The sequence below is a fragment of the Lipotes vexillifer genome, unplaced genomic scaffold (assembly GCF_000442215.2).
Source record: "Lipotes vexillifer unplaced genomic scaffold, Lipotes_vexillifer_v1.1 scaffold209, whole genome shotgun sequence".
NCBI classification, from domain to species: Eukaryota; Metazoa; Chordata; class Mammalia; order Artiodactyla; family Lipotidae; genus Lipotes; species Lipotes vexillifer.
In genome coordinates this window covers 719292-735733 of record NW_006787556.1, presented here as the reverse complement: position 1 = coordinate 735733, position 16442 = coordinate 719292, and the positions used below count along the sequence as shown (strand labels likewise).

The following is a 16442-nucleotide window of genomic DNA, read 5'->3' as shown; positions in this document are numbered from 1 at the left end:
TGTGCTCCGCAGCGGGAGAGGCCACAGCGGTGAGAGGCCCGCATATCGCAAAAGAAAAAAAAAAAGTAATACTTCCAGAGATAAAAATTAAAGAATATAATGAAAATAATTACAATCCTGGACTTCCCTGGTGGCACAGTGGTTAAGAATCCGCCTGCCAATACAGGGGACATGGGTTCGATCCCTGGTCCTGGAAGATCCCACAGGCTGTGGAGCAATTAAGCCCGTGCACCACAACTACTGAGCCTGCACCCTAGACCCTGTGAGCCACAACTACTGAGCCTGCGGTCTAGAGTCCGCGAGCCACAACTACTGAGCCCGCAAGCCACAGCTACTGAAACCCATGCGCCTAGAGCCCATGCACTGCAACAGAGTGGCCCCAGCTTGCCGCAACTAGAGAAAGCCTGCACACAGCAACGAACTCAATGCAGCAAAAAATAAATTAAATAAATAAATACATTTATTTAAAAAAATAATTATTATAATCCTACTACTCCAAAATAGCCACTATTAAAATGTTAGTGTATTCCTTATAATTTTTCTATGTATATTTTTGAAAGGCATACTACTATATACAGTTATATACTTGCTTTTTTCCCCCTTTAATATTTCATCATTAATTTCCATCACATTAAACATTCTTCAGGGACTTCTCTGGTGGCACAGTGGTTAAGACTCCACACTCCCAATGCAGGGGGCCTGGGTTCGATCCCTCATCAGGGAACTAGATCCCACATGTATGCCGTAACTAAGTGTTTGAATGCTACAACTAAGGAGCCCGCGTACCACAACTAAGGAGCCCTTGGGCCACAAATAAGGAGCCCACATGCCACAACTAATGAGCCTGCCTGCCACAACTAAGACCCAGCACAACCAAATAATAAACATTTTAAAAATAAATAAATAAATATTCTTCAAAATTTGCTTTTAATGGCTACTAGTATTCCATGAATAGATCAGACTAATTTATTCAGCCTACCCCCCACCCCAGTATAGGTTCCTATCAACTTTTGCATTTTATTTTTTATATATTTACTTTTTTATTTTAGAAAATATACTTTATTTTGATAGAATGACATGATACACAGCAGTACCTAGATCACCACCAGATTTACTGCCTGGTCCATTACTCCTCAAGCCCAACTTGATTTTCTCTCTTCTTTGCAGAAAAAGAATAGCATTTGGAACAGTTAGACCTTGGCTCAAGCACTGGCTCCCGCTTTTATTTGTTGTGTGTATTAATTTTATTCTCCCTCAGCCTTAGTTTAATAGTTGGTAAGATGGATAGTACAACATTTAAGTGAGAACACAGTGACTAATACACAGTGAGAACACAGTGACTAATACACAGTGACTAACAGACATACAAAAATGCCAGTTCCTCAAATTTGACATAATGCTCCTCTTTAAAATATTTTCCATAAGCATATTCCATATGCTTATAGGTTAAAGTAATATGCCTTGTCACGGAAAAAGATGCACATTAACTCCTACTTCACACTATATACAAACATTAATTCCAAGTGGACTGTAGATGTAAATGTGAAAAGCAGAACAATAAAGGTTTTTTTTTTTTTGCGGTATGCGGGCCTCTCACTGTTGTGGCCTCTCCCGTTGCGGAGCACAGGCTCCGGACGCGCAGGCTCAACGGCCATGGCTCACGGGCCCAGCCGCTCCGCGGCATGTGGGATCTTACCGGACCAGGGCACGAACCCGCATCCCCTGCATCAGCAGGTGGACTCTCAACCACTGCGCCACCAGGGAAGCCCCAATAAAGGTTTTATAGGAGAACATCTTCATGGCCTTGGAAAGGCAACATTTTTCTTAACCACAGCACAAAAAAAATCCTCCCCATAAAAAACTGATACATTGGACTATATTAAAATTTTGAACTTTTGTTCATCAAAAGACACCACTAAGAGAGTATGACAACCCACAGAGTAGAAGATATTCACTCTATGACTATCTGACAAAGGATATTCAGAATACATTAAGAATTCCTACAAAACAAAAAGACAAAAAAACAATGTGGTATCCAGGACTGAATCCTGGATCAGAAAAAGGACATTAGTGGAAAAGCTGGTGAAATCCAAATAAAGTCTATAATTTAGTTAATAGTATTGTATCAACATTAATGTCTTAGTTATGACAAATGCACCATGGTTAAGATGATAACATTGGGGGAAATTGTGTGAAGAGTATATGAGTATTATCTTTGCAACTTTTCTGTAAATCTAAAATTATTTCAAAATAAAAAGTATAATTAAAGAAAGAAAGTGGGGAGGGAGGGAACATGAGAGGGAGAGGGAGTGGTGCCCAACAGAAAAATGGGCAAAAGACTTCAATAGATACATTACATAAGAGGATATCCAAATGTCCAATAAACATATGAAAAGTGTTCCACCTTATTAGTCATCATCATCAAAGAACTAGAAACTAAAACCATAAGGCGAAACCACAAACTACTCATCAGAATGACTAAAATGAAAAAAAAAATACCAAGTTTTGGGGGCTGGGGAACAATCAGAACGGATGGTGGGTTTGCTCATTATCACAATCACTTTGGAAGTATCTACCAAAGATGAACATATGCGTACCTTATAACAGCAATTCCACACCTGGTTATCTACTCAACAGAAATGCATACATACTTTCCCCATAAAAAACATATACTAGAATGTTCATAGTAGCATTTTTCATAATAGGCAAAAGCTAGAAATTACCCAAATGTTTTTGGAGTAGAATGGATAAACTGTGATACAGTCATACAACAGAACACTGCACAACAATGAAAAAGAGTGAACATGCAACATGGATGAACTTTACAGAAAGTCATACACAAAAGTATATTATATGATTCCACTTATATAAAAAGTATAAAAGCAAGCAAAACTAATACATGCTTCAGAAGTTATGACAGTGGTTACCCTTGAGGGTGGAGGGTAGGTAATGACTAGAAGGGGACAAGAGGGGGCTTCTTGATGATCTGCTTCTTGATCTGGGTGATGGTTAGAGAAGTGTATCCAGTTTGTGAAAATTACTTGACTGTACGTATATGATATATGCACTTTTATGTATGTATGTTATTGTTTAACATACATAAATGTATGCTTTTTTTTCAAAAGCAAACAAAAAAATTTAAAATGCTTTATTGTAGCATTAAAGTCCCTGTATGATCAGACCTATCACAGTATATATCACATAATGTCTTGACTCCCACCAGTACCCCACCTGTACCCTACATTAGCTATCCCAAACGTTCCTGATCCAATTGCAGGAAGGCATCCAAATCCAAATTTCTATTTCTGTTGATGAGTTTTCCAATGCAATACACACTCCCACCTCCCCACAAGTGTACATGTCGTTTTCTCCTCCAGGGATACACTTCCCTGCCTTGCCTCCTTGGAGAATTCCCAGTCAACCTTGAAGGCTCAGCTCTATGGGTCCTACCCTAGCACTCCTTAGTCAGAGCCTGCTCCTGCAACCACTGCACCCTACATATCCTACACTGTAACACTGGCCCCCTTCCTTCATAACTACTTATTCATTCATCTCCCCAATAAAATCATAAGCTCCCTGAAGACCTCGATGGCTTATTTAGTACAGTGCCTTGCTTAGAGCAGGCATATCAAAGAATATCTGTTGTGTGAATTTCAGGTAATGTGGTCTAGGATTTCCCCAATTCTATTTCTTTTGAGAACATTAGACTCCTTGGTTTAGAAAAGCAGTATGGAATACTGGAAAAAAGCAGACATGAAAAAGGGGAAAACAAGAAAAAAAAAAAAAAAGAGCAAAGACCAAGAAAGGCAACACTAAGAAGAAATATAAGTGGCTAATAAATATATGAAAGATGCTCAACCTTACCAGTAATCAAGGAAATGCAAATTAAAATAATAATGAGTTATCATTTGGGGGGAATTTCATTAAATTCTGATTTTAAAAGTGTAAGATAAGACACATAGAAGTATGCTCACAGCAGCACTGCTTGCAGTGGCAAAACACTGGAAACAACCCAAATGATGCACTGACAAGTGAATGGATGAATGCAATATGGCATATTAGTACAATGAACTACAGCTACATGCTTTGACATGAAGGAATCTCAAAATTAATGTTGTATAAAAAAGCAAGCAGTAGAATATAGATGACATCATGTATACAAAGTTCAAAACATGTCAAACTAAGCAATATATTACTTGAGCATGCAGTAAAAGTATAATAAAAAGCAAGAAAATAAACACAAAATTCACAAATTCTTTGCAGGAAGCAGAGGGGTTATAATCCAGAAAGGACCCCAGGGGGCTTCAAAAGTATTGGTAATGTTCTGTTTCTTAACCTGGTTGTTCAGTACACCAGGACCATTTTATTGCTATGCTTTAAAACTTCCCATACAGGGACTTCTCTGGTGGTCCAGTGGTTTAAGACTCCTTACTTCCACTGCAGGGCGCATGGCACAGTTCGATCCCTGGTCATCAGGGAACTAAGACCCCACAGGCCACACGGTGTGGCCAAAAAAAAAAAAAAAAAAAAAAAAAAAAAAAAGAAAAAAAAAACTTGACACATACACAAGAATCCTTTCTTGCTTTTCAGTAAAGCAAGTGAGTTACTTCATGTGAATTCTACAGAAATATCATTTTTATTTTTATTTTTTAAAATATTTATTTATTTGGCTGCATCGGGTAGTAGTTGCAGCATGCGGGATCTTCGTTGCAGCATGGGGGCTCTTTGTTGAGGTGCTCGGGCTCTAGAGCACGCAGGCTCAATAGTTGCAGTGCTCAGGCTCTCTAATTGTGGCGTGCAGGCTCAGTAGTTGTGGCACACCGGCTTAGTGCCCCGCAGCATGTGGGATCTTAGTTCCCCAACCAGGGATCGAATCCCAGTTCCCTGTGTTGGAAGGCAAATTCTTAACCACTGGACCACCATGGAAGTCGAGAAATATCATTTTTAGATCAAGTGACTGGCAAATTTTAAAGATACTGATAATACCTAGGGTTGGTGAGGATGCAGGGAAAAAGACTAATCTCCCATGTATATCGCTGGAGATTATAAAAGTATTTTTAGGAATTGGCGATATTAATTTGGCGATATTAATAAAGAGTTTGCATATTTTATAAATCCTTTGAGTAATTCCACTTTCACAAATATGGTCTATGAAAATCCATGCACATTTGCCCAAAGATATGTGTGTAAAACTGTTGACTGCAATACTCTTTACAATGGTTAAAGACGTGGAAACAGCATAAATATTCTTGAGTAAGTGAGTGTGTGAGTCAAGTATGGTAACATCCACACCATGAAATACTACACTGCTGATAAATAAACCTCTATAAATTGACAGGAAAAGACCTCCAAGACATATTAAGCGAAAAAAAAGCAAGTCACAAATTCATTCATAAAATGTGACTTCTTATTTATTTAAGTACATACATATGTTCATAGTATTGGTAATTGCCAGTTCCTAAATAAAGCAATTACTACATGCTGAGCCCTATTGGGCGCAGTTCTAAGTGCTTTACATGTATTAACTCATTTAATCCTCACAACACAACTACATGGTAGGTATAAATTCCCATTTTATAGACAAGAAAACTGAGGCACAGAAGTTAAGTATCTTGCCCAAGGTCATATAACTAGTAAGGAGCAGAGCCAGGATTCAAACCCAGGCCCTGTGGCTCCAGAGTCTGTGCTCCTACCCACCATGCCACACTGGCATTTCTTGAAAGTAAGCACAACAGAAAAGCACTGAATTCATATACACTAAGCTAGAGAAAGTCAAGGGAGTCAAGGGACTTTCAGTCCATATACTTCTATAGTGTTTTAAACTTCTGCAACAAAAATGTATCTGTGTGACATTCCTATAATAAAATATATAAAATAAAGAGAAGGAAAGGAAAAGTACTAAACTTAGAGGTGGGATCTGAGTCTGACCCCTACTAATCCTTGAGCAAATCATTTTATTTCTCTGGGCAATTTTCCATCTACAAAATGGGGGTAATGATACCTACCTTGCCTACACTTTAGGCAGGGTAGGTAGATGTGTAGGAACAGTGTGAAAGTGCTTTGCAAACCATAAATCACTTCACAAAAGTAAGGCAGCATTAACTTTCCCAAGGAGCTCTGGAAAGACTGCAAGCGAGGAGAGTAGGTGAGACAAACTGTCTAAAAGAAGCCTGTGAATAAATCTAGGGTTCTCTCTGGCACCTCATCCTCTAGAACCAGAGGATCCAGTCTGTAGGCCCACAGACTTCACCCCACGACCCCAAACCATAGCCAAGAAGGAAAACCCAGGCCCCTCTCTGCTTGGTGCCATTGGTTGTTTTCTGGGGCTAGGGTGACCCCAAGGCTGCGAGCAGGCTCCAGGGAGCTTTAGGAATACCCCAAGATGTCTAGCAGGGTGGTCCCCACTGGGTACTCTCTGAACAGCAAGATAGGAAGGGGAGCCATCTTCTCTAAGGAAAAAGCAACAGAGCTAATCACAAGGTAAGCAGTCTCTAACCTCATAAACATTCCTGGGGAGAAGCCAGCCACCTCCAAATTATAGGCAGCCTCTCCACTCTGTTCAAACAAATCTCCAGCTGTGACTCACTCCTCAGAGCGGGGAGGGGGTAAACACATAGCTGAGGGCTTAGAGAGCAAGACGCTAAGGACGAGTGATACGGAGATGTATCAGGGAGGCCCCAGAGGTTCTCACATCACTGGCTCATGTGAATAGGGGAAAGATCTATGGGAAAATACGTTTCCCCAGCTCCCACTCCCCAGGCTGCTATGAGGGCCATGAGGACTGGATGGCAGGTGAGGATCAAGGGACTCCGAGAAGGAAGTAAGGGAAGTGGAAGATTGCCCCTGAGCTGCAAACCAGAATCCTTAATTTATCCTCTCCCTATAACCCACTCCTCCACCATTTTGTCCCTCAACCCTGTTCCCTGTTCCCACCGGGAATGTACATGGTCTCTCAAGCTGCTACAGCAGCAGCCACCTCAATTTTCCCCTTCTGAGAAATGGGAATAGCCAGCACCTTGAAACAATGGTTCCCAAGAGGTCAGGATGAGGAAAGCCCCAATAAAGTCAAAGAGGCCAGATGCAGTGGCTGGGGATGACCCTCTCTTGGGTGAGACTCCTAACCCACTCAGCTCACAGATCTCAGGTACCCTTGGTCCTGCCTTTTGCAGGGCTCTCTAGGTCAGAGATGGTGCTTTGTTGGGGATGGCACAAAGAATCAGTCCTGCTCCTCCCCACAGATTAACCAACAGAACAGGTATTTGTTTTTTGTCTGGCTACCCGCCCAGAGGCATGGGCTGGACAAGCTCTATGCAGAGGGCTGACCAGGATGACTGGGAGGTGAAATGAGAAAAAGGGATTTAGGGTGGCACCCTAAATGGGGCAGCCTTTCTCATTCCCTGGATCCCTACCACAGGGAAACACCAGGGCCTGGAAGTGAGAGTGTACATAGAGGGAGGTGGGCTCCTGAACTCTCCACTCTGAGAAAGGCACCCTTTTGCTCAGCCTATCTCCCTTCACGAAACCCACCTAGTGCCCAGCCAGCCTGGAATTCCCAGTTCCCCAGCACCCTCTCCCCTCTCTAGTCTCTGATTACCTTGCTTTGTGATTTTTGCTTCTTTGCCTCCAGGCCCTAGAAGACCATTTCCTCTTCTTTCCCTTGTATTTTCTTCTCCTCTTCCTGCCCCTGCTGGCTAGGCTTAAATCTGGGCCAACAGCCTCCCTGGCGCATATTCCCTCAACTAAACCTCCCCACCCCTAGGAGACAAAGGTGTTTCACAAGACTCTGCATCATGACCCAAAGAGGCACCAGCACAATTACCAGCAGGCGAGGAAGCCTGTCCCACCTGCTCTGAGCATGCGTGTGTGGAACCAAAACCATCTGCGTGCACACACCGCCCCACTACTCCCACCCGGGAGAAATATGGGCAAACTCTGGTGCCCAAAGCCTGGTGACTGGGTAAGCCTCGTCACCCAGATCCTCCCACAGAGCCCAGGGTTCCCTAAATTCCTGGCAGGCTTGGAGACATCAGCTGTAGTGCTCCTGAAGGTGAGAACTTGGCAATGAATGGGGGAGATGGAATGGAGTGAGGAGGAATTTATGGGCTGAGCTTGAGGCAAGTCTCATGAGTGGAAGGAACAGGCAGTCACCAAACTTGAATGGTTCCTCTGCCCAGGAGTTTCTTCCCCACCCAGGTGTCACAGAGCCAGGGCTTCCACCATTTTAGAATTCATTCATTCCTTTGGAGTAAGCATCAGTGACTCCAGATGAATCCCCTTTTAAAATGCAAATATTCTCACCCAGCAATTCCAATCCCAGGTATTTCTTTCCAAGAGAAAGTAAAATGTAAATCCACATAAAAACTTGTAAACAAATGTTCATAGCAGCATTATTCACAATAGACAAAAAGAAGAAACCACCCACTAATAAGGACCTACTGTCTAGCATAGGGAACTCTACTCAATACTCTGTAATGGGCTACATAGGAAAAGAATCTAAAACGAGTGGATGTACGTATATGTATAACTGGTTCACTTTGCTGTACTCCTGAAACTAACACAACATTATAAATCAACTATACTCCAATAAAAATTAAAAAAAAGAAGAAACAACCCCAAAGTCCACTCACAATGAACATGTCATAATATATCCATACAATGGAATATTATTCAGCCATAAGAAGGAATGAAATACTGATTCATGTTACAACATGGATCAACCTTAAAAACATGCTAATTGAAGGAAGCCAGTCACAAAGCATCACATGTTATATGATTACTTTTAGATAAAATATCTAGAATAAGCAAATCAGAGAGAAAGAAAGTAGACTGGTGGGATTGGGGAGGTGTTGGAAGAAAACAGGGAGTGACTGCTAATGGGTCAGGATTTCTTTATGGGGTAATGAAAGTATTCTAAAATCAGTTGTGCTGATGACTATACAACAGTGAATATACTAAAAACCAATGAACTGTATACTTTAAATGGGTGACATGTACAGTATGTGAATTATATCTCAATAAAGCTGTTATAAAAAGAAAATGAGGCCCATAGTAAGCCTTCAGTAAATTACAGCTTTAATTTAAAAAAAAAAAAGAGTCGGGCTCAGGAAAGACTTGGCCTCAGGAAAGATTTGGCATGTAACTAATGCAGCTTCTGAGGTCCTAAAGGAATGACACCTATTCCAGGGTAAAGACAAAGGTTCAGACTGCAACTGATATAAAATTTCAAATCCACTCAGGCATTGAGAGAACCTCTCTGGCCTAGACTGACCAACATGAAAAAATGTAGAGAGGACTGGTGGTGGGCGGGGGAGGGGAGAGCAAATATTCTAAGGAAGGGTAACACTGATAGGATACTTAAAGGGAATCACTTTATCAGAGTCCAGTGCATCATGGGATACCAGCTGCCTTGGCCATGATTTCAGAAAAAGGAGGAGGAGGAAAGGAGCCCAGAGTGGGATGCTAAAATATGAACCCTGACTATATCACTCTAAGACAGTCCTGGCTGAGTTGGGACTAGTGAAGTTTACGCAGGTCTTCACTCTGGGTCTACCTATAGGTTCCTTCTAATCCTCAAGACCCTCCACTGGCAGAGGAAAGGGGAAAGGAACATGTAAGAGCAAACATCAACATAATGAGAAGGAGCAAACCTTGACCAGACCCAGAGTGCCCAGACTCTTTCTCCATCCCTTGACTGGGGGAAGATAAGACACTCTAGCCAGTAAGTAACAGAAAATAACAACTAACATCTGAGCACCTACCGTGTGCCAGGCATTGTGCTTAATGTTTCATATGCATTCTTCACAGCAACCTTATGAGAAGGGTGCAATTATTATCCCCATTTTAAGGAGGAGGAAACTGAGACAAGAGATAAAGTAATTTACCAAAGTGATCTTGGGCAAAGCAAACACTGAAGTCCTGACTCTAGTCCACCGGGTCAGATTCCCAGAACCAGGCTCTTAGCCACAATGTTATTAATAGAATCATATTTTAGTCAAAAATTGTGATACACCAAAAATGGGCAGCAGACCTAAACAGACATTTCTCCAAAGTAGACATACAGATTACCAACAAACACATGAAAAGATGCTCAACATCACTAATCATTAGAGAAATGCAAATCAAAACCACAATGAGGTATCACCTCACACTGGTCAGAATGGCCATCATCAAAAAATTTACAAACGATAAATGCTGGAGACGGTATGGAGAAAAGGGAACCCTCCTGCACTGTGGGTGGGAATGCAAATTGCTACAGCCACTATGGAGAACAGTATGGAGGTTCCTTAAAAAACTAAAAACAGAGCTACCATATGACCCAGCAATCACACTACTGGGCATATGCCCTGAGAAAACCGCAATTCAAAAAGATACACGTACCCCAATGTTCATTGCAGCACTATTTACAATAGCCAGGACATGGAAGCAACCTAAATGTCCATTGACAGATGAATGGATAAAGAAGATGTGGCATATATAGAATGGAATATTACTCAGCCATAAAAAAGAATAAAACTGAGTTATTTATAATGAGGTGGATGGGCCTAGAATCCATACAGAGTGAAGTAAGTCAGAAAGAGAAAAACAAATACCGTATGCTAACGCACATATATGGAATCTAAAAACATGGTACTGATGAACCTAGTGGCAGGGAAGTAATAAAGATGCAGACGTAGAGGACGGACTTGAGGACACAGGGGGAAAGGGGAAGCTGGGATGAAGTGAGAGAATAGCACTGACATATATACACTACCAAATGTAAAATAGATAGCTAGTGGGAAGCCGCCGCATAGCACAGGGAGATCAGCTCAGTGCTTTGTGACCACCTAGAGGGGTGGGATACGGAGGGTGGGAGGGAGGCTCAAGAGGGGGGAGATATGGGGATATATGTATATGTATAGCTGATTCACTTTGTTATAAAGCAGAAACTAACACACCATTGTAAAGCAATTATACTCCAATAATCATATAAAAAAAGTTGTGGGGCTTCCCTGGTGGCACAGTGGTTGAGAGTCTGCCTGCCGATGCAGGGGACACGGGTTCGTGCCCCCATCCAGGAAGCTCCCACATGCTGCAGAGCGGCTGGCCCCGTGAGCCATGGCCGCTGGGCCTGCGCGTCCGGAGCCTCTGCTCCGCAACGGGAGAGGCCACAACAGTGAGAGGCCCGCATACTGCAAAAAAAAAAAAAAAAAAAAATTGTGATATAATTTCTTTGGGAAGATGAGAGAAGGAAAGGGGAGCATGTAAGGAGTGGGAGTATAAACCTTCCTATAATTCCTACAATAGGAAGTCAATGATGTCTAAAACTGATAAATCATAAGCATACTATTTAGAAACATGGCAGTAAACACTAGAAAGAGCTAAAAGCGTTAAAAGTGGTAACTTCCATGGGGCAGGCCTTGGGTAGGGAACTGCTTACAATTTTCTTTTAAAGGCCTTTTGATATTAATAGATCTTTTTAAAATCATACACATATATTCCTTTGATAAAAAATGATTAAAAAGGAAAAAGAAAGAAAATCAGAGATCATGCAAATCAAAGTCTACTGTTGCTCTTGCCACAGTTTCCGTCCTCCTCCACTGATAACAGCACTTGGGTTTGGCTTTGGAGAATCTCCCTCCTTCACCGGGCAATCTGGTGGGCCTGTCAATCAAGGAACCCCAACATGCCCTGGCCAAGGCGGGGAAGGGGCCAGTGACACCCTCTTGGAATCTTGAGCAGAATGGCAAAAAGACCTAAAACAGCTGGAAACACTTCACCCAGAAGCAGAAACCCTCCATTAGTACCTTCCACTTACCCAGACCCCAGGACTCCCTTGGTTCGGACTTTTTAAGCTCTCCCTTAAATCCTCTGTGTTGCCCATTTCCGTCTAATAAATTCCTCTTTTGCTTAAGTTAGCTGGAGCCACTCTCTATTGCTTATAATAAGGGAACTTAATGGGAATGTCTAAAAAAAATGAGTTTGAGGTTAATCTGTGCTTTTATTTGCCAGTGTAACTTACTACAGTGGTTTGCAAACTTTTTTGACCTAAAAAATACATTTTACATCACAATCAAATAAACACACACACACATATATACAATATGTATACACAGATATAATTGAAACAAAAGTTTTGCCAAAATGTCTACCCTAACACTCTGAGAGTGTTAATTCTATTTCTCTTTTTTAAGACTTTATTGTTTTTAGAGCAGTTTTAGGTTTACAACAAAATTAGCAGAAAGGTACAGAAATTTCTCATATACCTCCCCACACACATGCATAGTCATTATCAATATCATTCACCAGAATGGTACTTTTTAACCAAAGATGAACATACATTGATACATTGTAATTACCCAACATCCACAGATCACCTTAGGGTTCACTCTAATGAAGTGAATGGTGCTGCACGTTCTATGGGTTTGGACAAAGGTATAATGACATATACCCATCGTTATAATATCATATAAAGCATTTTCACTGCCCTAAAAAACTTCTGTATTCTGTGTATTCATCTCCCCTCTCCCCTCAGACTCCTGGCATCCATTGATCTCGTTACTGTCTCCATAGTTTTACCTTTTCCAGAATGGCATATAGTTGGAATCTCTTTCTTTCTTTTTGAAAAGAGAGTTCAAAGCCTTTATGCCTATAAGACCACTCATGGCCCACCCATGCATGGACTAGACAGGATCTAAAAGGCAAACTCGGGGCTTCCCTGGTGGCACAGTGGTTGGGAATCCGCCTGCCAATGCAGCAGACACGGGTTCGAGCCCTGGTCCGGGAGGATCCCATATGCTGCGGAGCTGCCGGGCCCGTGCTCCACAACTGCTGAGCCTGCGCTCTAGAGCCCGCGCACGTAGAGCCGGTGCTCCAAGACGAGAGAGGCTACCGCAATGAGGGGCCTGTGTGCGGCAATGAAGAGTAGCCCCCGCTCATCGCAACTAAAAGGAAAGCCCACACGCAGCAACGAAGACCCAATGCAGCCAAAAATTAAAAATTAAAAAAAAAAAAAAAAAAGGCAAACTCTTCTAATACTGCAACTTTTCGTCTAATATTGAGCCCTGTCCCACTGGTCCTGCCCAGTAGAGGTACAGGGGGACACCTGTAAGGTATTTGTTCATAGGAAGGCCACAAGTTTTGTGCCCCTTGTTACAATGATTCCTGTTGGGTGTGTTGTAAACAGAGGAACCATTTCTTCCGGCTTCCTGCTCTGAGCACATCTATTTCTTTTTTAATGCTGGTTCTGACCCACTAAGTTGATCTCAGTGATTATGTGATTATGATCAGCAGTTTGAAAAAAAAAAACACTGGCTCCCTGTACCTGTCGCATCTACCTCCAACAATAAAAGCAACCCAGAGAATGCATTAGCCATATTTCCATGTCCATGTGTAGTGCACTGAGGCATATGGCCTAGCTGGTGGAGAAATACCAACACAGTCCAAGGGTCCTGACATTCACTAGGACACACCAGACAGTTAAACTGTCTACACTGCGGACACCAGAAGAAACATCTGTTCATTTATTTATTCACTCACTCACTTTACACATGCACTGAGCACTCCTTCAATGGTGTGAATATACAAGAGGTTCCTGGAGACTGTCCAGAGCCATAAATTCTATCTGCAGGATGGCTCAGAGGAGAGGAATCCAGAAAAAAGCTTGTCTCCTGACTGATTGATTGTTTACAATCTCCTCCCCTTCCTTAAGAGCTCAGGAATGTCTCTTAACACCAGATCCCAGCAATAGTTACGTCATTCCCCCCTTCGAAGTCAAATAACTCTCAAGCCCAGCCTAGAAAGAAGGAATAAAAGGGAATTTCTATCTCCCCCTCATTCTAGAGGTCTCTGATAAGCTTCAAACTAATCTATGGCTGAAGATTGTCTGAATTCCTTGCTATTTTTCAATCCACTATTTTCCCCCGCCAGACAAGCAGCAAAACATCAAGGGATGGAAGAGAGTGTCAATTCATTCTCAACACTGCCAAGGCCTTAGACTTAAGACTTTGCTGGATCTCTTTTCTATAGCAAGCAAAAAGAAGCCCAAACACCCCTCTCCTTTATTTTCCTCATACCCCATTCCCTGCCTCAACCATCCCAAAACAGTGAGCAAGCTCATGGAGTAGGACTTGGGGCTGACACAATAGAGGATGGACTTTTTTCCATCTACTGAAGATGAGGGATGGAGGTACTGGGGTTGGGCAGTAGCAAGACCTGAATTGTAATGTGGTGGAAACTCTCACAGCCTGGGCAGAAACAGAGAGGGGACTGTGAACAGAATTAAGTGATCATGTACACCCTAAACTTGAAATGAGAAACCATTCAACAAATACTCTTTGAAGAGCCATAATTCAGGTGCACATGGGTTAGCTCTATCTCAAGGGCATGCTGAGAGAGGAAGAGGGGAAGGGAATCAGAATTGGAGTGGAGTGGGGGAAAGGGAGGCATACAAACGCACCATCACCTTGTCTCTCATTTCACTCTCCCCCCCAACAATAGCTTAGAAATTGATGAAATAATACACACCCATTCTGGGTTAAGTTCCCCAGCAGACCTAGAAACACTCAGCCACAAGTTACCCTCCTCTGCCTCTGGAGAGGAAGAATCATACGGTCTGCTGGGGTGGGGAGGAGACCAGGTACTGGGAGCCAAGGGAGTGAGGGGAGCTGGGCAGATCGGTTAGCACTGGAGCAGACGGGTGAGCATTCCTCTCTCCCCCACTCTCACTCCGTCCAGAAGCTCTCGCGTAAGTCACTTCCCTCCCCTTCTCAGCCCAGGTTCTGGCATCCCCTCCATCCACTTGCCCCGGGCTTGAAGGTTGGAGACGGAAGCAAAACCAACAACACGTCTCAGGAAGCTATCGGTTGGCCGATGGCGGGAGGGGAGCAAGAGACCCTCCATGGGGGAAGGAGGAGAAATCCTCTTTCAGCAGAGAGGTGACCCCCAAGCAGACAGCCCTATCCCCCACCTAGCGAAAGGTAAGAGTCCCTGGCCAATCTCAACGTACCTGGAGTTCTACCGCCCCCACCCTCCAGTCCCAGCCCTAGGATTTCACTCTCTACCCTTTGTCTTGCTACAGCTCACCCAAAGCCCCATGAAGTTCTTTGAAGGGCCCCTGAGGTCACCAGGACCCACAGAAAAGCCTAATCCCCCTTGTTGGGAACCAAAGTCCAAAAGAGCACAGGGATCCCGTCCCTGGAGCTCATTCTCCTACGACGCAATCTAGCAGCGCACAGGACGCCTGAGCAGCGCGCACCCGGAGACCCGCGCTCAGTTCCGGGCAGGAGCCGCAGAGTCCTCCCAAAGGGCAGGGGTGCCCCTTGTCCTTGAGCCTCAAAACAGTCTTCATCCCGCAACTCCCCAGGATTCCACCGCCCGCCGAGAAGCGGCAGAAGAAGAGAAGCGCCGCGAGGAGCTGACCGCACCGAGCGCTGCACCAGGTGATGTCAGCGAACTCCTCGCTGGGCACTGGAAGGGCGGAATTAGAAACCGAGAATACCGCGCGAGGGGAAGCGGGGCGGACGCTTTTTCTTACCGCGGTCTGCCCCTCCGGGTGCACATCCACCAGTGTACACCAGCTATGCGTCCCGTTCATCTTCTGCTGGGGTCGCAGCTGGGACCCCAAACCTGGGCCCTGCGGTCCAGCTTCTCCCAGACTGGCGCGCGCCGAACCTTCCCTTGTATAGGCACGTCACGGGCGGAGGCACGGTGGGACACGCCCCTAGGACGCCGCTCGCCAACAAGCGAGCTATGGGATGAAGTGGGCGTGGCCTAGACGTTTCAGGGCACGCCCATCTGCGCTCTCTCAGATTTACCTAAAGGTGGGGCTTGGGAGCTGCTTATCTGCTTAACTGAAGTTTTGCCTAGCGTTATGTATGGCTGTACCTCAAACATTAGTCTTGCCCTCTCCTTTCAACTCCAAGACCAGTATTGGTAAGACAGAATCACCCTGCCTGCCCCTAGAGGATCAGGGGTTTGAAAAAAGCTTCCATACATTCTCTTCTCCCTATACATAGGCCAGCCTGTAGGCTTTGTGGAGCTGAGTGAACATTTCCTCCACTGTACAGGCTCCCAAGACCAGCTCACTCAGACTGGCCTAAGCCAGTCTGGCAGGTGCCCTTCCCTGGCAGGAAGCCCAGGCCAAAGGCAAAGCTAGCTTGGCTCTGGGTGGGGCTTGTTTTGCAGAAGCTATTATACCAAAGCTGCCCTTATATGGATGGGAGAGGTGGGACACATTGCCTTAAAAGGAATTTGCATTCTTGAGAAGGGATGAACCTCAACTTCTCCAGTGGCATTTGCTCTCTAAGCCCAGGTTAGCATCTTAAGGGCCTAGAATAGAGGATGGCCAAGCAGGACCTTGGAGCCTCTTCCAGCCCAACTGCTCTCAGCAGGTGGCTTCTCCACTGGGCTATGGTCCACATGGACACCAGACAAGAAGAGGTCTGACCCACTCTTGAGTGGGCAGA

At 43.9% G+C, this 16442-nt stretch overlaps 1 protein-coding gene across 2 annotated transcripts in view; it reads right to left on the bottom strand.

Annotated features, from left to right (window-relative positions):
* The window catches only part of TUFT1 (tuftelin 1), a 43682-nt gene extending 28111 nt beyond the window's left edge, over positions 1 to 15571 (bottom strand). For both annotated transcript variants that reach the window (XM_007460279.1, XM_007460280.1), the window contains exon 1: positions 15512 to 15571. In XM_007460279.1, coding sequence (XP_007460341.1) covers positions 15512 to 15571 — 60 coding nt within the window. The remainder of the gene's footprint in view (positions 1 to 15511) is intronic.
* Between the last annotated feature and the right edge of the window lie 871 nt (positions 15572 to 16442).